Raw genomic sequence first — 24,066 nt, forward strand, 5'->3', positions numbered from 1 at the left:
CATGCAGGTAGAGAGAACATATGTGTAGAATTAAAAGTAGCCAAACAGTCTATAAAACACATTTTGAAACAGTCGAATCCCATTTTGTAATGATCTGACGTCGACACATTTTCAGATGTTTTATTTGAACTTTCAAGAAAAGTCAAATCAGAAAAATGCAGTGTGTAACAAAATTGTATAACTTTATTTATTTCACAGACAGTACATCGAACACTATCCCTGCATCTTCTCTAGAACACTAAAATACCACTAATGAATTGAACTTAAGGCAAATGAGCAAATAAAAGTTTCTAAATCAGATGGGGGAAAAAAGTAAATGGAATACAATCACCAAAACTGCACTGCATTTAACACCAACACACACATTTAAAACAGAAAAAATCCAAAGACCAATTAAGGTCTGCTGTCCTCTCTAAAGTACTTCCTGTAAAAATACTTCTACAAGCAAGAAAATTAAGACTTGTTTCTTATTATTATAATACAAATAGTCTATATGCAGCTAACCAACACATGTTACCATTCAGAAGTCAATTAAAGCATATCTTCAAATTGGTACTGCATATGAAGCATAAGTATAACACATTTTTACACAGTAGTCACTCCAACAGCACTATAGTTTACTGTTGCACCAAAAGAATAACAGAGTACACAGAGCATAATCTTTAAGCATCCAATATTACCGTTTTATTATTTTCTATTCTTTCAACAAAAAAAGGTAACACTAAGCACTGATTGTGCCATTTCTTCAAGCACAATCCTCTTAAACACCTTCCACAAAATCAATATTGTTACGTTGCATAAATTATTGGCGACAGGCGCAGGAATACATAATAGGGGGTTTTAATACTCCACCCAAATTAAACAACATGCCATGAAAGGCACGGGGACGATGCCCAGAACAAATACAAAACACACTGGGATGCAACCCAAACAAAAGAACGAGGTAAGACCCGTAATAACAATTGTACAAAACACGCAGCACGAAAGCCGAAACAACACAGGTACTCACAGGACCAACGGGCATGGTGACAATGGTGAACAGAGTATATACAATTACTAATAAGGGGAAATGGGAACCCGGTGATGTAGAACTCCGGAACTGGTGCACGGAATGAGCAGCAGTACCGGGGGGAATCTGTGACAAACACAGGGGAAATGCTTTATCTTAAAGGACATCTTAAGTTACTGTCACTGAAATGCATACAGTGAAACAGAAAACCAAAATGGCTGTTTGTTATGTATTATACACACACACACACACACACACACATCATACCAAGGATACTGGACATAATGAATTATTAGGAACTTCTCTCTCGAGACAACAGACAACACCGCTGTGACTGCAACGTTGCACTCCAGCTCCGATCATGTTTTTTGAGGTAAGGAAACACACCAAAAAACGAAATGTAGGACAGTATTTACAGGGCGTAAAGTTTTTTTTAGTACTCTGAAGAGTTATTAACTTACATTGAATGATGTACTTGTAGGGGGTTTAACTGGAACATCAATTACCTATCTAGCTACATTACAAAAGTGGTCTTCACATGAAACAATATGAATAATATGCTTTAAAATCAGCACTGTTTGCTGACACGCCCACACACATACAATTGGCAAGTCACATTTTTTTCCACACACATGTACAATAATCCAGGTACAGAACAACGTTCAAATGTAGCCAGGTTACTTGCAGAGAGAGATACTGTGCTTTCACATTCCCATGGTTTCCACCAATGTGAGCGAGATTTCCTGTGCGGGGGGATCGATGGCGTGGTTCAGGTGTGGAACTACAGGCGAGATGGAGGCACATTCCTCCCCTTTAGGCTGAGGAGGGCGAGGGGGGGGGGCGACTCTGGGGAGGAGGGACTCTTTAAGACGACTGACTCTGGAACTTTCTCAGCAGGGAATCTGGGGGTCTGGGGTAGTAGCCGGTGGTGCAGGGTTTGTTGGGACAGAACCTGGGGAACTTGTAGTTCAGAGGCAGATCTATGGAGGAGGACGAGAGATTAAACTAGTGAGAATTATGTCATACCAACCAGTTTTGCCTGCTTAGCTAGGACATGTAACCCTCAAAGTTTCCATTCTGCACACATCATCAACAATAGCTAGGAGTGGTCCATGACTAAATTCTTTTCTCTCTCTGATTTCTGGAAATTGCGCAAAGCTCTGCCAAAGCAAACCGTCACGAAAAGGAACAAACTGTTTTAGAAAGCACTTCGGCAAACACTTTATTTGGATAGTCCATCTGTAGATGCTCAGTAACATTAAACTATCTATCTACTAACCCTAACCTTAACCCGTATCCTATTCCTAAACATAACCCCTTAACCTAACCATTATTCTAAACCTAACCTTAACAATAACTGTAACCTTAGTAAGCAGTTGCTTATCAACAGTCTATTCTACAGATGGCCATACTATCTGGACTATCCAAATAAAGTGTGACCAGCACTTCTTAGCAAGAATAAGGAACAGGTAGTAGAGGATATCTGGGGTAAAATTACTCTTTAAACTAGCAGAGCACGCCTCTCTCAAGACAAGAGGCGCTGCGGTCTAAGGCACTGCATCTCAGTGCTAGAGGCGTCACTACAGACACCCTGGTTTGAATCCAGGCTGTATCACAACCGGCCGTGATTAGGAGTCCCATAGGGCGGCGCGCAATTGGCCCAGGGTCGTCCCGGGTTCGGCTGGTGTAGGCCGTCATTGTAAAAAAAAAATGTTCTTAACTGACTTGCCTAGTTAAATAAAGGTTAAATAAATAAATACAGCAATTTGGTAGGTCATTACGCAACACAGAGTCAGTGGGCCCCCGTCGCCCTCTCCTCCCTGTACCTGCAATAGACTCCACACTGGGGATGGCCATGGTGCTGTATTTGTGGATGCTATGGCAGCACCAGGTGAGTTTCTGGCTCTCCTCGTCCCCTTCACCACTCTTGTGTGAGTCCACAAAGTAGGATCCCCACTGTTCTGATGGAGCAGAGGGCGCCTTCATGCCCTGGTCCTGAAAGCACATCACATGGGTTAAAGAGGGAGGGATTCACTGACCAGAAAGAGGTACGGGCAGCAGATAGCCTAGCGTTTAAGAGCGTTGGGCCAGTAACAGAAATGTTGTTGGTTCGAATCCCCGACTCGATTAGGTGAAAAATCTGCCGATGTGCCCTTGAGCAAGGCACTTAACCCTAATTGCTCCTGTAAGTTGCTCTGGATAAGAGCATCTGCTAAATGACAAAAACTGTAAATGTAAGTCCTCCTACTAGTGAGGAAGCGTGTGGGTGATAATGGATCCACTTTTCAACATAAGAAGCAGTGTGGAGTTGGTCACTTTGCCAAGAGAAAACCTCTACCCTTCTTACTCATACTTATCAGTGCCATTTGTCTAACATGTTAATAACAGGATGTGGTTAACAAGCATGAACAGATAACAAATCAAAACAGAGGTGGCAGAAGAAATGTATAAATCTAAATTAGTCAACTCGTCCAGATACTTCCTTAAAATGGGATTCAGTTCATCTGGGAGAAAGGTCAATGATTCAAATGAAAATTGTTGCTACTTTTTCCCTCTCTTGGTGGAAAGTGTGATGAAGACGTTATTCTGAATGGTGAAGCTTTTTGACTCCCAATCAGACTTAGAGGCGGAGATGCTCGCTGAGAAAAACGGTTATGTTAAAAGTCATCAATAAGATTCGATGAATCCAGGGCATGGAAATATTCTGTCTCAAACTACTGTGCTAACTACTTCTCATTCTTCCCTAGTTTTGAAGCTTTTCTACATGACACATAACCTCATAATTCATCATTAATAACTGGCAAATTGATGCACAACAGTACATTGCCTATTCACGTGGAAAATTCCCACCAGATATTGAGAGCCAAAATGTAACCAAAAGGAATCTGGGGGAAACTGATGAGAAACATGTTGTTCCAGGCAGCTTTCTGAGACTGTCTAATGTGTTACATACACTTTGGCTGCAGCGGAGCTACAGCTCAGAGCTGACACACCACAGTGGAGAGAGAGAGAAACCTACTGGAGCGTCCAGGAATCAGAGGATAACAAATTTCTCCTAAACCAGGCAAATGGGGAAATAGGTTTTAGTAAGGAAAGGTGAAGTGAAAAGAGGAAGTGGAGCGAGAGAGAAAGAGAAAAGAGAAGAGCGTGAGAAAGAGAGGTATAGGAGGTGAGTCTAGGCCGAGACGATTTGTCCACCGACAAGGCCCTGTGCTCCGATCTGTCTTTAGAGTGCGATCGTCAATACACTCTGGCTATCAACTCTTATTTCAGAGCACTCTCGTCTGAGTGTGCCAGAGCACCGAATAACTGACGAATTTACCAACGCGCATCACCCGTTGAATATGACCGGTGTCAGTAAACATTGGCCAAAAGATATATATAATTAAATTGTTGCCAGCAGCACAGTTAGTCAGCAACGCTCTGGATAACATGAAATTAGCCGAACCAGCTCTGCTAGGGCGAGTAAAATGGTCAGAGTGAGGTGTTCTCTCATTTGTGTCTGGAAGTAACTAGCAAGCTAGACAACTTTAGCCAGTTAGCTTGGGTGCTTGACTGCCGTTGCGAGGACGGAACGCTCAGATCAACCCTACTCCTCGGGCAGTGTCCAGGGTGCTCTCTGAACCCTCCCAGAGCGAAACGATCTGAATTTACAAAACGGCCAATCTGGCAATGCTCAGAGCACATTCCGAGCGCACTCTGGCAATCCAGAGTAAATTTACGGACACACCCTTAGTGGTGTCCTATCCAAACCAGGTGGTTCCTCTCATCGTTCCTGGCAACATATATGCTGACTCACCTAATTCCCTCTCAGGAAGCACTGACCCCTCTGGATATGGATAGACTATGGCCTGGTCAGTGAGGGAGAGGGCAGCACTGACGATATTACATAATAGTTGTAAGAATGTGTTTATAGTTTCCTTCCTAGCAGTACGTCAACTGCCGCGAGCATTTTCTTTGCCGACTTTCCTGTACTGACACTAGGCAGTAATACAGACTCGTATAAACTTGTTTCAGCATGACCGCTTTTACAGATTTCGCCATTAGCTGTGGAACTGTAATTATACGAAACTGCCACGGAACACTTACAACACTGTAAGTCTTGTGACAGCGCTTACAAAATGAACAAGCCCATGTACCCACTCAGACACGACACGGGCTATGGTGGGTCTATTGTGGCATTGCGCAAAGCAAAGCAAAGGGGCTGGGGGTTGGGAGGATATGTCTTTCAGGGAGCAAGGTAAAAAGGTGGGAGAGCGCTTTGAACGGAAACAGCTGCTTGTGTGGACTAACCTCAAACTTTCCCTTCTTGCCCCGAGGCTCCGCTTGGGCCTCGTTGGTCTTCGCTGCGTCGCACCTCGGGACGCCCTCTCCCTCCATTTCCTCCACGATCATCACCGTCTCCCACTTCCCGAACGTGCTAGCAGGGAACATGTCCGACCGCATGCTATCCCCAAAGTACACCACCTGTATAGGGTAGGAGACAGGATAGACAATGAATGAGGCCACATTCGCAGCCGCTCAGTAAATGAAGTTGACTTTTCTATGTTATAGTAATTACCCCCACATCTGATTAGTAAAGTGCTGTAATAAAATAGCATTTTTCTTCTGGATTCGTTTCAAGGGAGCGCTCAGCAGTAGTCAAATTCAACAAATCCGACATGTGTCTTACTGCCCTTTAGGGCGAACTAGACCAGACACGATGGGGCTGCAAAAACCCATCACGTCTTCTTTGACCATCATTTCTGGTTTTGTACTCAAGAAAAACACGTTAAGACAGGCTTAGCTGAACAGCGTACCAAAACTGACTGGCAACCCATTTCCTTACTTTTGAAACCATTGAAATGCATAATAGTTGAATTCCTTGCAAACCCAGTGGAAACAAAGGGTTAAGAAGAGTGTCAGATTAGGGAACAACTAGAGGAAGGAAAAAAACAAGAATGCTGCCATAATGGAAACAGCTCTTTAGAGGAAATAGCTCCTTGAGTTTCAGCACATCACAAAACTCTGACTTCTCAAGGGGTCCATTTAAGGAGAGAAGAAAGGTTATGACCCCAGGCCACTGGTGTCAGTGTTCTATAAGGATAATGAGAAAATCTTGGTCCTAAAGACACACACTTAAAGAGTCCTTCACATAGCTCTCTGTGTGGAATGCAGAGTGGGGTGTATGTGTTTGGGAGGGGGGTATAGATGAGGCATCCATAAAGAGGAGGGGGTTGAGGGAGGAGTGGAGGGTCTCTGATGAATTCATGTGGGCCGCAGGCCTCGCTCCGGAAACCCCCCTTCTCAGGCCCTTTACAGACTCTATGACCAGGCCCCGCAGTCCCACGCATAAATAAACAGGACAGTCAGCCAGCCTGGGGCCCAGCCTGTGGAGCTCTGGGGCTGGGGCGGGCTCAGGCATCAGGTTTCCAGGCTTTCCCAGAAACTGGCCACAGAGATGAAGAGAGAGGACTGCTGCGGAGTGCACCGATCGTTTTTCAGCTCCCAACTGCAGCCAGAGGCATTGGATCAGTATGATAAATATTTACAGGGCCAGGAATTCCAACACAGTGGCAAAATATTATAGAGAGGCTTTCATGATAAACAGTTTCATTAGGCTGGGACAGATAATGCAACAGAATTCAGGTTAACTCGGACTTTCTCCATAATTTGTAACCAAAGTTGAAGTCGGAGGTTTGCATACACTTAGGTTGGAGTCATTAAAACTCGTTTTTCAACCACTCCACAAATTTCTTGTTATTAACAAACTATAGTTTTGGCGTGTCGGTTAGGACATCTACTTTGTAAGTAATTTTTCCAACAATTGTTTACAGACAGATTATTTCACTTATAATAATTCACTGTATCACAATTCCAGTGGGTCAGAAGTTTACATACACTAAGTTGACTGTGCCTTTTAAACAGCTTGGAACATTCCAGAAAATTATGTCATGGCTTTAGAAGCTTCTGATAGGCTAATTGACATCGTTTGAGTTAATTGGTGGTGTACCTGTGGATGTAATTTCAAGGCCTACCTTCAAACTCAGTGCCTCTTTGCTTGACATCGTGGGAAAATCAAAAGAAATCAGCCAAGACCTCAGAAAAAAATTGTAGACCTCCACAAGTCTGGTTCATCCTTGGGAGCAATTTCCAAACGCCTGAAGGTACCACGTTCATCTGTACAAACAATAGTATGCGAGTATATGGGACCACACAGCTGACAGCCTTGGGACTGACAGCCATGGGACCACACAACCGTCATACCGCTCAGGAAGGAGAAGCGTTATGTCTCCTAGAGATTAACGTACTTTGGTGCGAAAAGTGCAAATCAATCCCAGAACAACAGCAAAGGACCTTGTGACGATGCTGGAGGAAACAGGTACAAAAGTATCTAGTATCTATATCCACAGTAAAACGAGTTCTATATCGACATAACCTGAGAGGCCACTCAGCAAGGAAGAAGCCACTGCTCTAAAACTGCCATAAAAAAGCCAGACTACGGTTTGCAACTGCACATTGGGACAAAGATCGTGCTTTTGGAGAAATGTCCTCTGATGAAACAAAAATAGAACTGTTTGGCCATAATGACCATCGTCATGTTTGGAGGAAAAGGGGGAGGCTTGCAAGCCGAAGAACACCATCCCAACCGTGAAGCACGGGGGTGGCAGCATCATGTTGTGGGGGTGCTTTGCTGCAGGAGAGACTGGTGCACTTGGATATATTGAAGCAATATCTCAAGACATCAGTCAGGAAGTTAAAGCTTGGTCACAAATGGGTCTTCCAAATGCACAATGACCCCAAGCATACTTCCCAAGCTGTGGCAAAATGCCTTAAGAACAACAAAGTCAAGGTATTGGAGTAGTCATCTCAAAGCCCTGACCTCAATCCCAAAGAAAATTTGTGGGCAGAACTGAAAAAGCGTGTACGAGCAAGGAGTCCTACATACCTGACTCAGTTACACCAGCTCAGTCAGGAGGAATGGGCCAAAATCCACCCAACTTATTGTGGGAAGCTTGTGGAAGGCTACCCGAAACGTTTGACCCAAGTTAAACAATTTAAAGGCTACCAAATACTAATTTAGTGTATGTAAACTTCTGACCCACTGGGACTGTGATGAAAGAAATAAAAGCTGATATGAATCATTCTCTCTCCTATTATTCTGACATTTCACATTCTTACAATAAAGTGATGATCCTAACTGACCTAAGACAGGGAATCTTCACAAGGATTAAATGTCAGGAATTGTGAAAAACTAAGTTTAAATGTATTTGGCTACGGTGTATGTAACTGTAGCTACAACCTGTGGCTCCCTCCCTTCCCCTAGACCCAGTCAAGAGACCCCCAGCCCAGTTCACTGCCCCCCTACACTTATCAATGCATCACTCAGAGCAGCGATTAGAGGTAAAGCCACCCCTGGATAAACAGGTCTGAAAAGCCACAGCAGCCCAGAAAGCCCAGCTTAATGAGCCCATTGTGCTCCACTGTGTGCGGCCTGACTGGGACAGACAGAGGCCGTGTCCCAAATGGCACCCTATTCCCAACATAGTGCACTACTAGCAGGGCACCGGTCAGAAGTAGTGCACTATTTAGGGAATAGGGTGCTATTTGGGACGCAAACAGACAAGCGGGAGGGGGAGATCACATATCTGACATGAGAGAGCCAGGGAGATAAGGACTATAATCCATGTTACTTAGCAACGCTGCTGATATGCAACTAATGAAATGGTAAGAACACAACTGAACTGCAATATTCTGATGCTGTCTTTCTTGGATTACAAAAATTACGTAATCTTTCAATCAATGTGATTGTGAAACTGCCAATGTATAGCAAATGCCTTATGATCACACCAGGCTTATACTGCTCTTTAATTGAATTAAAAAACTAGTGCCATTTCAATCATTGACTCACTGAGTCTGTATGAGATGGGCAGCTCAGTGTATAAATTGTGATCCTACACATAGCAGCCAGGCCTGTAAAAACTGCTACAGGGGACCTACATGGGACTGTAATCTGCTCTGAATGCCTCCCATTCAGCCGGCCTACTGGCCTACATTAAGTCCTATCAGGTAAAAGTGAAGAGAACCCAAAATGTCGACCGCCTCAGGTCACCCCAGAGTGGCTGCCTTAAAGCTGCCACAAGTGCAGGTTGACACTGCATTCCGCGAGTGCTTTCTCCACGTGGCCCGATAATAGAGGGGGGCATTGAGCGCCCCTGGCCGGGTTGGAGGGGTGGATGTTTGGAGGCGGGAGAGGAAGGAGAGGCTGAGGACGTGGATAATGATCATGCCTGGGTGCACTCGAAGGGGCTTGACACAGCTGTTGCCGGGGCCATTCCTCAAGAGCTGAGACAGAGCACAAACAGAGTCTCAGAATCAGATGAGCTAGCTGCCTGCCAGAGATCGTATAGGCTGTGTACGAGGCCATGTTTCCCTCTCCGTCACACCGGTGTAAATCTCCCTGAGCTGATTTATATAGGACGTCCGATCTCTGTGCGTTTGCCAGGAACGGAAGCTCACTGTCCTGTAGATAAACATGGAGACACAGATCCCAGGATAGTATGGAAGTGATGGTTATTTGGATACATGTATAACATTTGCTAGTTACTTCAACAGCTGAGCATAACTTCCTCTGTAAGGACAAGAAAATATTCAACTAACCCATCAAACAAACAATCAATGAAACAACAAATCTAACCTTAGGCTCAGGTTTCCCAGTCATTGTTTTGAGCAGCTGGTGGAGGTGGGGCCAGTTTCCTTGAGAGTACCAGCCAGGCTTATCCAGGGACGGCAGTCCTTCACTCTCCTCCACATCATTCACTGCAAGACAAAGTGAGCAACCTTACCACAGGGTCACCACACGGCTCGACCACGCCGCTCAATGACACGAACATACACGACCACACCGCACAACACACAACCACACCTCAAATATTTCCATAGTTCAATATACAGTACTCTTGTGAGGGATTAAAAAAATGTTTTTTGAAAAGGGCGATTTTTTCACAGGGGAAATGAACCTATTTGGAGCTACTTCCACGAGTATGTTTCCTAAACAGTTCATATTTAGGTCTCAGCATGTGGTCTAATTCTGGATATCTATTTCCTTCTAAACTCTGCTCTTAGCTTTGCTGCTGCTGGTACACAGAGTACAGCGGCCATTACATCAGCACAGCAAGGGAAAAACAGTTCTCGGAGTCAAAACAGAGTCATGGGTCTGCGTCCCAAATGGCACGGTATTAGCACACTAATGAAGCATTTAAGGTGGCCCTGGTCAAAAGTAGTGCACTATATACAGAACATGGTGCAATTTTGGACACGGCCAAGAAGGCTAGCCTGCTTCCTCCTCTCATACCTCTGTGGGTGCAGTGGCTCAGCCTGACCCGGTGTAGCCGCGTCTCAAAGTGCGTCCCAAAATGGCACCCAATTCCCTATGTAGGGTACCACTTTTGATAAGGGCTCTGTTCAAAGTAGTGCACTATATAGGGAATAGAGTGCCATTTAGGAAACACCCTCAGCCACCAGGCAATGTGTCGGCTTCTCAGTGAAGAGGAACACTTCATAGAAGTCACAGAGGTCACACATCAATCAGTACAAGAAAGTGTGTCAATGACCTCATAGAAGTATTTACATAAATAACACTCTAGGGTCTTTCCAGGCTTCAGGTACATGGTTTATGTCTTGACGCTCGACAACAGCCAAATACTCTTCACTTAGTCATTACTAGTTGATTGGAGGGGTTTTGGTTTGGGCTGTTTGGCTGCTGCTTAGCAATAACCCCAGTCTGCTTCAGTTTGAGCAAGGGGGCATTGGAAGACAGCCAAAACAAGATAGAGAGGGGCTGGAATGTAAACCACCACACAACTTCTAGAGCATTACACACACTCTAGAAACTGCAAGGCGGGGAGATCACAGAAAGTTCCTCGAAAACAAATCTAATGTTTAGCTGAAAAGAGAACTCAGTTAAACAGCTAGGGTAAATTTAGGCCTGCTGGAATCTCCATTGAGTAAATAAACTCAGCAAAAAAATAAATGTCCCCTTTTTCAGGACCCTACTTTCAAAGATAATTCATAAAAATCCAAATAACTCCACAGATCTTCATTGTAAAGGGTTTAAACGCGGTTTCCCGTGCTTTTTCAATGAACCGTAAACAATTAATGTACATGCACCTGTGGAACGGTCGTTACGACACTAACAGCTTACAGACGGTAGGCAATTAAGGTCACAGTTATGAAAACTTAAGACACTAAAGAGGCCTTTCTACTGACTCTGAAAAACACCAAAAGAAAGATGCCCAGGGTCCCTGCTCATCTGCGTGAACGTGCTTTAGGCATGCTGCAAGGAGGCATGAGGACTGCAGATGTGGCCAGGGCAATAAATTGGTATGTCTGTACTGTGAGACGCCTAAGACAGAGCTACAGGGAGACAGGACAGACAGCTGATCGTCCTCGCAGTGGCAGACCATGTGTAACAACATCTGCACATCCGAACATCACACCTGCGGGACAGGTACAGGATGGCAACAACAACTGCCTGAGTTACACAAGGAACGCACAATCCCTCCATCAGTGCTCAGACTGTCCGCAATAGGCTGAGAGAGGCTGGACTGTGGGCTTGTAGGCCTGTTGTAAGGCAGGTCCTCACCAGACATCACCGGAAATAACGTTGCTTATGGGCACAAACCCACCGTCGCTGGACCAGACAGGACTGGCAAAAAGCACTTTCGTGGTTTTGTGTCACCAGGGGTGATGGTCGGATTCGTGTTTATCGTTGAAAATAAACGCAGTTGACAGTGAGAGGACGTTTCTTTTTTTGCTGAGTTTAGTACCTTATAAACTGGGTGGGTCGAGCCCTGAATGTTGATTGGCTGACAGCCATGGAATATCAGACCGTATACCACGGATATGACAAAACATGTATTTTTACTGCTATGATTATGTGGGTAACCTGTTTATAATACTAATAAGGCACCTCGGGGGTTTGTGACATATGCCCAATATACCACAGCTAAGGGCTGTGTCCAGGCACTCCGCGTTGCGTCGTGTGTAAGAACAGCCCTTAGCTGTGGTATACTGACCATATACCACACCTCCTCGAACCTTATTGCTAAAGTATACCCTTTGCTGCCCAGCTTTTAGGAACCCTGCACTTTGAAATGGGTGACTGCACTTCTGGACAGGAGAAGAAAACAGTCTTTATGAGACTGATGGGCGCTTAAGACCAGCAGCAAGAGAACCTCTACCTTCTTTTTTAGAAAAAGACAGTCCTTGACAGAGTGGGCTGCACCAGGTTCACACTAAGGTTAAATATGCTATAAATATTGTGGCAGAAGAGAGAGACAAAGCACAGACTTTAGTTTGTGCAATTCAGTTAGTCACACACACACACACACACACACACACACACACACACACACACACACACACACACACACACACACACACACACACACACACACACACACACACACACACACACACACACACACACACACACACACACACACACACACACACACACAGTATAACAGCTGTGAGGATGCAGGGACCTTAAGAGAAAGTGGAATGAGGAGTATGTGGTCTCTGGAACCCCAGAAAAACTGAGCACAGAAACACACAGGCGCGCGTGCACAAAGAATACCGGTCACCTGTTAGGATGTGAAATCCTGTGTCGTTTTCACTGTAACCAGGCAAATATTTAGAGAGATCTGGCATCCTCTGGACAAATGGCTGCTGAAGGCCATGGTCTCGTCTCAAATGGCACCCTACTGCCTATACAGTGCACTACTTTTGACCAGGGTCCATAGGGTTCTGTTCAAAAAGTAGTGCACTATATAGAGAATAGGGTGCCGTGTGGGACGCAACCCACGCTTAATAAGAGGCTGGGAGGAGTCTGATGCTAGCAGCCAAATTAAAGGATTGGTTTATAAAACCTCTCAGTCTAATACAGTACCTGGCAGGAACTGAGCTCTTATGAATTATATAATGTAGCTACTCCTGTCCTGTGTAGGAACCCATTTAATGACACACATACAGTATTTGAGCCACTCCATCAAATGAGGCTGATGTTGGAAAAAAATATCTAAATTGAGATTACATTTTTTTTTTAGGTAGGTCCAGAATTAGTGAGCATTAAATAACCTATAACCTCTTGAATATTTCTGGACATAAAACTGCACACATACACTGAGTGTACAAAACATTAGGAACGCCTTCCTAATATTGAGTTGCACCCCCTTTTGCCCTCAGAACAGCCTCAATTCGTCAGGGCATGGACTCTACAAGGTGTCAAAAGTGTTCCACAGGGATGCTGGCTTTGTTGACTCCAATGCTTCCCACAGCTGTGTCAAATTGGCTGAATGTCCTTTGGGCAGTGGACCATTGTTGATACAAACCGGAAACTGTTGAGTGTTAAAAACTCAGCAGCGTTGCAGTTCTTGTTGTTTTGCCCATTCACCCTCTGAATGGCACACATTCTCAATCCATGTCTCAATTGTCTCAAGGCTTTAAAAATCCTTCTTTAACCTGTCTCCTCCCCTTCATCTACACAGATTTAACAAGTGACATCAATAAGGGATCATAGCTTTCACCTGGTCAGTCTACTATGTCATGGAAAGAGCAGGTGTCCAAATGTCAACAAATTAAACTGGACTATATATACATACAGTGGGGTCCGAAATGATTGACACCCTTGATAAAGATCAGCAAAAAACTACCAAATAAATCATTCAAATACTGAGCTATATTGTATGGTAAAGTTTTTTGGGGAATTATACTAATACAATTGCCTAGAAAAATAGATTTTGTTTAACAATAAATACAAGTTTTTCTCAAAAGTATATATATATATATATATATTCCACCCGTTTTCAATACCTCACCTTGCGAGGATAACGGGACTGAGACTTGGCCGCAAATGGATCTTCCAGCAAGACAATAACTTCTAGCACACATCAACATCCACAAAGAAATGGTTAATTGGCCACAAAATCTAAATTTTGCAATGGGCATCTCAGTCTCCGAACCCATTGAAAACCTGTGGTTTGAATTGAAGAGGGCAGTCTACAAGCGCAGACAAAGGATATCAAGGATCTGGAAAGATTATGTATGGAGGAATGATCTAAGTTCCCTCCAAATGTGTTCTCAATCTCATAAAACATTTTAGAAAAAGTCTCAGTGCCGTTATCTTTACAAGGTAAAGTACTGGATCAAAAGATATTGAAAACAGGGGTGTCAATCATTTTGACCCCTACCTTTTTGAGAGAAAAAAATGTTACCTGTTAAACAAAATATCTTTCTCTGGTCAATTGTAATAGTATAAAATAATATAGTTTCCTCATTTCTTTGGAGCATACAATACAGCTCAGTATTTTAATTATTTATTTTACGGTCCTTTTTTCTCATCTTTATTAAGGGTGTCAATCATTTCGGTCCCCACGGTATATGTGGACAACATTTCAACCTTCTGATAGTAAACTAGCCTTTGACCTCCTGAACTAAGACGGACCTTGTCAACTCAGCTTTATCCGATCAACTTAACAGCATCACTATAGCAACACTTAGAACATTACAATAGAGGCACATAAGTAGTGCACAACAGTGATGTTATATCCCAGAGGCCAATATCTCTGTATGGATGAAATAAGAAAATCAAATCAGATATCTCTCCAGTATGGAACAGAACCAGCCACTGACTGAGGCTATATCTGCCAACGTGGCGAGGGCTGGAGGAGGAGTGAATATTTGAGCGGCTGGGTCATTGTGTTTCAACACATAACGCTTCGCTCCAGTGTTATTCCTGGCGGGAACGCAGTCCAGATGGGGGAGCATTCCAGAGCCGGTGCACACCTTCAGGAACCGATCGGGATTAAATATAAACTGCCTGAGCAGGAAAACTGGGACCATGTGTGGATCACAGATCATATTAGAAAATACTGACAGCTAATATGAACAAAAAAAGATGTCGGATCTTAATTTGATCACCCTGTTGCAGGATCACTTTTCTGCAATGCAGTACATTTAAACTTGTAGTGTATTTGGAGGTTTAAAAAGGCTTCTTGAAGTTTGTAATTCCCATATTGAAATTTCAGACTTGGTTTTCCCCTACAAAAACGTCCATAAATGATAAAAATCACAACAAAAATTCACTTTTTCTGTCGCTGCAGGATTATTCTCCTGCTGTAGCAGATTGGCTCAAATGAAGATCCTACATCTGTAGTTTGATGTTCACCACCTGTCTTGATGCTAGTTTATCCTACTGGTTTCACTTGGGTTTTGAGAGATTATTAGATGCACAGATTTTTTTTCTGGACTCCAACTCCACAAGTATTCTGATTTTATCAGAACCAGAAAAGTGATCCTGCAACAGGAAACTACACCAAATACCCTAGTTTCGTACTCCTAATTATCCCGAGTGGCGCAGCGGTCTAAGGCACTTCATCTCAGAGCTAGAGGCGCCACTACAGACCCTGGTTCGATCCCGGGCTGTATCACAACCGGCCGTGATCGGAAGTCCCATAGGGCGGCACAAAACTGGCCCAGCATCGTCCGGGTTAGGGGAGGGTCTGGCCGAGTTAGGCTGTCATTATAAATAAGAATTTGTTCTTAACTGACTTGCCTAGTTAAATAAATATTTTTTTAAATCCTTAAACGTCTGAAGACTCACCTCCATGCTAGTTGGAAGAACTGGTATTTTATCTCTGAACACAGCTTTATCTCCTGACTGTTGGATAATGGGAACCTGGTGTGTTAACATCACTCAATGGAGACTAACAATCCTGACTGCCAATGAGTCCAACCTGAGACCTGCCCCCCACGATAAGTTTCAGTAATCACCATCATGAGATCCCATTGGGGTGTAAAATCTACAGCCCTGCAACGCTCTTTTTGATGAAGGCAAAGGGCTGTTCCACAGTGCTTAGTGTTGGTGTGAAGTGTACTGTACATCAGGTATCTTGTGTGAAAAGGCAGACATTACAGATAGGCAGGCCGGCAGGAACTCACCCAGAGTCCTGAAGGGCCTCTGTTGGGGCACCAGGGAGAAGAACCCAGGCTTCAAGGCGTTGGTGATGATGATGTCAAACAGCTCCTCCCAGTCCTTCCTGCAATAGCCAATGAGAAACGATCCATCTGATTATTACAAACAAATACAGGCTTAGTGTAAGGTCAAAGTTTGGACGCCATCCAAAGTTTGGACGCCATTCCTGTTAAGCACAAGAACATTTAAAAAAAAAACATTGCTTGAACTAAACATTAGGAAGCTGATGAAAACCAGTCAACCATAAACAGTGCATTTATGGAAAGGGAACGGAGGGAAATGTTAGGGAACAATATCAACATTTCCCCAGAGAGAAATAAACTCACAACAGACCAAAAAAAGACAAACACATACACTCATAGGGATTATTAACACTAGGTCAGCATCAGTGTCCAGCTCCAAGCACTAGCTAGCAGACATACAGACCAGGGTTGCATCCTTAGGAGCTAGTCAAACATATTCCTGACATAGCATAACATTATCGCTACATCCTATTCTAGCCAGCAAAAAGCATAGCAGGGAAGTATAAAAAATATCTGTTGTAGACTTATGGTTTCATCTTCCCACGGCTGGCCATGCCAAGGAGTCACCTAGATACTCCTGGAGCAGACCATGGGTCCTGGTTGGTAGGGGCCTGACTGGCAGCCCTGGTCTTGTTGTGACACTTCTGACTGCTCTCCGTCCCTGGCCCACAGCCTGCAGGGCTACAGTTGCCAGACTGCTCTACCGAGAGAAGCGTGGGCTTTTAAGAGGGCAGGGGAAACGAGTTGTTCTTCCTGACGGAAAACAGAAGTCAGATCAGGTGAGAGGGCATTCTTCACTGGGGAGTGCCTATGCATTATAGAGGTGTCGAAAAGCATATAGCTCATAGACTCCAGCCTGGGGCTGCAGGAGAAAGAGTCACACATCTGAGTCTGTTGACTGTGAAGCCAGACATTGTCCTACCACAACAGCTACTGTGGACAACAACACAACACACAGGAGGATTAGCATGCAGGCCAGCCCGTACAGCAGAACAAAGCAAAGCTTATCCCAGAGCTACCACAAGACGCAGCCTGTGCGATTTCCTCGCCTCAGTTATCGCAACATAAATCAGGCGTCCTCAGGCCTTGTAAACTGATTCTCTGAACACACTATATTGCGCACAGACAGTCGGGCTCCCACCTGACATGGCGGCTCCTTGGGAGGTGACATATGTCGGAGGGTTAAAGGTGGCGAGGAGGAAAGGGGGCGGCCAGTGAAACAGTGGAGGAGAGACAGGGGAAGGGGGGGGAACAACAGAGACCGGGCCGAGCCAGGCCAGGCTGTTTGACAGGAAATGGCTGTGGGGGAAAGTCTGGGCCATAGAGGTCCCCGGAGACCTAGTAGACATTCAGAACAAACGGTTGATTTCAGCCCCCACCGCCCCTCTCTCCCCTGAGTCTAACTCTCCATAACGGTCAGCTATAATAGCAGAGTGGAGCAGAAGAATAGATCATCTGTGTGGTTGGTTTCTTACCAGATGGGCATCAAATCTTACTTTCGCTATTTAGGCTATGGCCTTGGATGGATTAATACTCATGATCAAGTTCTCCACTGTGAAGTAATACTGGTGACGTGTGAGTGTGTCTGTTAGCTGTTTAGATAATGGGCAGAGACACTTCACTAAGGCATTCTATTCAGCCACAGCACCAGTCTTGCTTTCCGCGAGTCGTCCTCTTGCCTCCTGACCGAGTGTGTAAGAGGGTTTAGGCTAGAACAATAACCCTAGACCACATAGTGTACACTGCAGAGAGAGAGAGAGGCACCACTGACACAGTCCAGTCCTCTGGTCTAGGTCAGCCCACAGCTAGTAATAATGAGTCTATGGAGAGCCGGCTAGGACAAACATCACCATTGCATATGGTCAGGCAAAGTTATAGGGAAGACTTACTAGTTTAATGTGCTGTTGTATCTCTGCTGGGCTGGGTGGGAATGAGAGCTGACAGGGCACAGTGGTGAGAGGGTGTGCAGGTCAGCAGGCTAGCTGACCAGGGTGTGAGTGGTGTGTGATGGTGATTGTAACCCAAGACAGCCATATAAAACCGGGGGTGACTGAAGCAATGAGGGATAGAGGCATATGGGAGCTGTACGCAATGTGGGATGCGGGAGAAGAGCCAGTAGGGCTGAAACCAGTCGGGGCTCATCATAAAACCATTAAAAAAGTCTGGACTTTAGCCCCGACTGGTATTCTCTCCCATATTGGGGCTCAACCAGTTTGGTTAGTGCCTGGCCCCAGTGAGGTGTGGTTTATGCTGTGTATCCCAAATGGCACCCATCTCCCTAAATAGTACACTACTTTTGACCAAAGCCCTATAAGCTCTGGTCAAAAAGTAGTGCATTATATAGGGACTAGTGTGTCAATTGGTATTTGGTCAAAAGCAGTGTTGGTACACGGTGGTAAAGACAGGCAGGCTGGGTCTTGGCTGGGCCCTGGAACCTGGGACCTGGCTGGATGCGGTCAGTGCAGTGTGTGGTCTCTGGTCTGGTCTCCAGACCGATTCCCTCTACTAACTCACCCCAGGATGTGGTCACAGATGAGCCTGCAATAGTCACTGTGGGAGCTGGTGATCAGCAGGAGGACCTTCCCAGCACTCTTCATGCTCCTCAGCCAGGTCTTGACGGACTCTGAGCAGGGCTGCAGGTAACGGCCAGGGTCCCTCTTTACACTGGGGAAGTACCATCCTGCATCCTCTGAGGGACAGGCAAACAAAACAAAAAAACATCTAACCATGCACATGTAATAACTTCACTTATACCATGGCATTGTTGAATACTCCTTTCTGATTGGCTTGAAGGGCATTCTAGAGAGGGCATTATTTTGAGTGATAATGCCCTCGAAGCCTGTGTTTGGGAGACATATGGCACGGGTTGAGGACCGGCCATATAGGGCATTATCATTTTTATACAAAGGGTTACTAACATATTCAAATACTACTACTAATAATAATAATGATTGACATTTTCATTAAAAACGTTGTTTTGATGAATTTATTCATACTATTTTGTCCTTCCACAAGATATAGTCCCGACACAAATCTAGGGTTGCTACCCAAGCCGACTGATTTTTTATCGATTGCCAGAGACGCTACCCAGTCGTTCATTCTAAATGTTATCCCTTGCTTGCTAGTTAGCCAACTACGACTAATTTAGTCACGTCAAACAATGCAGCCAGAATAACAACAAAGTAGCTGCCTTTGCATAAGCTATTTTCTAGTGATATTTATTTGGATAAATCCATAACAATGAGCTAATGAGGCGCGATTTCACCTGGCATAGAACATGTGCTCTCTTGTCAGGACACTGTTGTTCAGAGGAGCTAGGCAACAACACAACACAGACAGACAGCAATGTGTATACAAATCTCTGCGGTTGAAAACTAAATGTTAGTCTCAAAGAAATGTGAGATAATGTCTAGATACTTTTTTATAGTGGAGATCAAAGTTCATAAATTGCCTGGCATTCAGAGACTTCTCCGGACATTCAGAGACTTGTCCCGAAGCCACTCCTGCATTGTCTTGCCTGTGTGCTTAGGGTCGTTGTCATGTTGGAAGGTGAACCTTCGCCCCCAGTCTGAGTTTCTGAGCGTTCTGGAGCAGGTTTTCTTCAAGAGTCTCGCTGTACTTTGCTTTGTTCATATTTCCCTCGATCCTGACTAGTCTCCCAGTCCCTGCCGCTGACAAACATCCCCACAGCATGATGCTGCCATCACCATGCTTCACTGTAGGTATGGTGCCAAGTTTCCTCCAGACGTGATGCTTGGCATTCAGGCCAAAGAGTTTAAACTTGGTTTCATCAGACCAGAGAGTGTTGTTTCTCATGGTCTGAAAGTCCTTTAGGTGCCTTTTGGCAAACTCAAAGCAGGCTGTCATGTGCCTTTTACTGAGGAGTGTCTTCCGTCTGGCCACTCTTCAATAGTCCTAATTGGTGGCGTGCTACAGAGATTGTTGTCCTTCTGGAAGGTTCTCCTATCTCTACAGAGGAAGTCTGGAGCTCTGTCAGAGTGACCTCACTGACCAACGCCCTTCTCCCCTGATTGCTCAGTTTGGCTGTGAAGCCAGCTCTAGGAAGAGTCTGGTTGGTTCCAAACTTCTTTCAATTAAGAATGATGGAGGCCACTGTGTTCTTGGGGACCTTCAAATGCTGCAGAAATTGTTCGGTACCCTTCCCCAGATCTGTGCCTCAACACAATCCTCTCTCGGAGCACTACGGACAATTCCTTTGAACCCATGGCTTGGCTTTTGCTCTGACATGCACTGTTAACTGTGGGACCTTATATAGACAGGTGTGTGAGTGGGATCATGTCAATTGGTAGAAACATCTCAAGGATGATCAGTGGAAACAGGATGCACCTGAGTTCAATTTCGAGTCTCATAGCAAAGGGTCTGAATACTTATGTAAATGTCATATTTCAGTTGTATTATTTTCTTAAATAAAATGTCAAAAGAAAAAAAACAGTTTCTGCTTAGTCGTTATGGGGTATTGTGTGTAGATTGAAGAAGAAAAAAAAACACACACACACACACACACACACACACACACACACACACACACACACACACACACACACACACACACACACACACACACACACAGTGTAAGCATGCCTGGACAGAGAACAAAGCAATTTCATGACAACAATTCAACGGGGAGTGTTGAACATTAGCAAACCGCTCTCTCTTTTTAAAAAGCGGTCTTCTTCTAAGACTTTGTGAAACAATCATCGAGACACAGAGCATCTATTTTTCTCATAAACAACAACTTGTGAGTAACATTTAAGTGATGATCTTCCGCTTGTTCGATTTTCCACGTAAAGGTTGGAGTATTACAAAAGTAATTTGGCAGACAGCCCTGACCAAGTGGATGAATAATATTCAACACGGCTGTGTGACATCCTGGCAGGCCAGGTCAGAAGACAGACACAACTCCCCTTCTAACCCAGTGGATTGTCTGTTTGAAGTTCGAAGGCTCTCAGCCAGTCTATGGTTTTCATTAGAGAATAATAAGCACCAGACACACTTAGTATGCATCCCAAATGCCACCCTGTTCCTTATATAGGGCACTTCTTTTGACCGGAGCCCTATGGGCCCTGATCAAAAAGTCAAAAGTAGTGCACTATAAAGGGAATAGGGGACCATGTGTGATGCAGCCTAAGTCTTCCCAGGATAATGAAACACTGTCCTGAGACACTCTGACGCTGACTGGTCTGATTGGAATGAAGGAAAGGACTAGCTCATGTAGAATGAAACAGAGTGGACGGGGGAAACCGATTAGTACAACGGCACTAGGACTGTCTGGGACACCCACTCCCTGAGCCATGTCACAGGAAGCAGCAGGCGGTTAGGGGAATGTGTGGGTCATCTCCCACCCCCACAGAGAGACAGCGATTCGGGCAGCCTGCTCTTTAAAGATCCCCTGCTGTGCCCAAGATAGTAGGCCAGAGCTAAATATGGTACTCTGCTCTGATCTCAGTCAAACCATCCCACTTGACCGGCCGTACTGAAAAAACCCTGATGAATGGAAGCATCAAAAGCAATAAATACATTATAATGTGAAGGAGTCATTTGATACAGCACGGCAACACACGCTTTTCTACTACTTTGTCTGAGGAGAGGAATCCATGGAATATGTCGCATCGAAGTACCCAAACAGGAATGCATTTGGTTGTCTCCTGTGAATACGACAAGTCTAAGGCCAAATTGAAAATGAACATGGACACATGCAAGCTTATTGAAACCGGACATAGTTGAATTTGCTGTGGAGCAGTAAAATGCGGGCCAATATACGTGAGAAGTAGCGCTGCTTTTTTTCACGAGTAGGAGAAAAGAAGGCTTAGGGAAACATCCCGGGTGCAGATGAGTAGGGAGTGTATTCATCAGGCCAGGAGTTTACCCTGGCACAGAGAGGAGATGGGAGGAGCACTTAGGGAGGAAGCATCACAGTGCCCAAACTACAGCCAGCAGGGGTAGGAGAGCACACTCACACCCACTCACCCTCTTCTCCACTCCCTCTCTCCCACTCTCAAGGCAACACAGGCCTCACCTCACCAGAGGTCATCATATGCTACAAACACCAGAGGCTCATGGATAAATAGCTAGCTGCATAGCGTGGGAGTAGGGTGAAGTTGCCCCTAGACGATGATCTTGGGTCAGTTTTGCATCTTCTCCACTATGGTTAAGGTTAGGATGATGGGAGGGGAAGCTGATCCTAGATCTCCCGAGTGGCGTAGCGGTCGAAGGCACTGCATCTCAATGCAAGAGGTGTTACTACAGACCCTGGTTCGATTCCAGGCTGTATCACAACCGGACGTGATTGGGAGTCCCATAGGGCGGCGCACAATTGGCCCAACGTCGTCCGGGTTTGGCCGGGGTAGGCCGCCATTGTAAATAAGAATTTGATCTTAACTGATTTGCCTAGTTAAATAAGGGTTACATTTTTTAAAAATCTCTACCTAGTCAAATGCAATGTCAATGCGTCGGAGGTGAAATGCCAAATACAAACAGTCTCACATCCGCGTACTATGAAGGAGTTGTGTTTCCATATGCAACATGCATATATACAGGTGAAAGACTAAAGGGCATCTGTTACAGCTCCCACATGGTGTAAAGAAAATAAACATTTTTGTCAAGCTCCTCTCTGTACTGAAAATGACCCTCCGCTTCCACAAAACAAACAGGACTTCCAGGCTGTGAAAGATTTGCGCATGCTGCCATCATGTGGTACAACAGAAACATTGCATTAAGCAAGAACAAGACCAACCCTAATGAAGTACAAGCCTTCCGACAGGGGAGATTGGTGCCCGAGATCAGACACTCCGAATGTTTCCAAAAGAACAAAGCATGCATTACACAGAAAAGCATATATTTAGTAAGGCCAAAAGGAAAACAACTGTGGAAGCTTTATTTATCATGTTACAAGTTTTGTAAAGCTGACTTTAACAGCAGAGGGCAGCATTGGACCAAAAAAATCAAACAGATACTGAACAGCACAAATCAGTCGCACAACCAACTCTTCAGATTCTCATTCAATTGTGTCCTATGAAAGACTACACATAAACACTGGGCCAAACGGATTAATGTGATATCCTCCAGTAGTTTTATGAAATTATGAAAAAAGGGTGCTGGGATCATTTCACAAACATCTGGCTGTGATCTCCAGGCCCGTCGTTCCCGCCAGTGTTTTTCCTCACGCTCCATTTCATCTCCAAATAAACAGAACAGGCCTCCCTGGCCAGCGTACAAAGTGTCTGCCTGGCCCGCCTGACAACCTCTGCTGGGTGGACCCTGCAGGACCCCACTCTCCCTCTGGAATGCCACCCTGCTACAGTTAAGACACCCAGGTCGCGTCCCAAATAAGACACTATTCCCCATGTGGTGCACTACTTTTGACCAGGGCCCAAATGACTCTGGGCAGGGCCCATATGACTCCAGTCAAAAGTAGTGCGTTATATAGGGCGCCACTTGGGACAGAGCGTTAAACACGGCTATACACTGTACCTACTGTATCCAATGATTCTCACGTTTAAAACTCAAGATACGGATACACGGATGCCTTCAAAACACTCACAACTTGAATAGGCTTCGCTTCCTCCCTTCCTCTCTGGTTGAAATTGTAAAGGAGAAGTCATATCCTTCCTTATTCATTTGCCTAGCTTGATGCATCAGAGCTATTTAAACAGTCAGCCCAAAAATTATTTTAGGGGCATAGTGGTATGGTGGCGCACAGAAAAGAGGACCCTTTGATCAATCTATCAACCTGTGTGTGTGTGTGTGTTTACGTGGCTTTAAAAGTGAATATGTGGGGAATGCTCCCTTCCACCTGAAGCCTGGGGCTGGGCACAGTAACAGTAAGAGGGGGGGAGGCCTGATTGGAGCACTGCCCAGCATCGGAGGCCAGCACCACGTCCAACAGACCAGCTCTCTCTCTCTCTCTCTCTCTCTCTCTCTCACAGACATCAAAGACCGACGACAGGATGAACAAATCAACGGTTACAGTGCAAATTAGGGCAGTGCTCAGTCGACGC

General features: G+C 44.9%; 1 protein-coding gene across 1 annotated transcript in view; it reads right to left on the bottom strand.

Moving 5' to 3' along the window:
• Positions 1-106: 106 nt before the first annotated feature.
• LOC112217519 (5'-nucleotidase domain-containing protein 1) overlaps positions 107-24,066 on the bottom strand; it is a 52,426-nt gene continuing 28,466 nt past the window's right edge. Inside the window, exons 7-12 of the mRNA XM_024377849.2 lie at positions 18,563-18,737; positions 15,992-16,089; positions 9,687-9,808; positions 5,303-5,476; positions 2,836-3,004; positions 107-1,989 (exon numbers count right to left, since the gene is read on the bottom strand). Coding sequence (XP_024233617.1) covers positions 1,874-1,989; positions 2,836-3,004; positions 5,303-5,476; positions 9,687-9,808; positions 15,992-16,089; positions 18,563-18,737 — 854 coding nt within the window. The 3' untranslated portion in view covers positions 107-1,873. The remainder of the gene's footprint in view (positions 1,990-2,835; positions 3,005-5,302; positions 5,477-9,686; positions 9,809-15,991; positions 16,090-18,562; positions 18,738-24,066) is intronic.

The sequence above is a fragment of the Oncorhynchus tshawytscha genome, linkage group LG18, assembly GCF_018296145.1.
Source record: "Oncorhynchus tshawytscha isolate Ot180627B linkage group LG18, Otsh_v2.0, whole genome shotgun sequence".
Classification (NCBI taxonomy): Eukaryota; Metazoa; Chordata; class Actinopteri; order Salmoniformes; family Salmonidae; genus Oncorhynchus; species Oncorhynchus tshawytscha.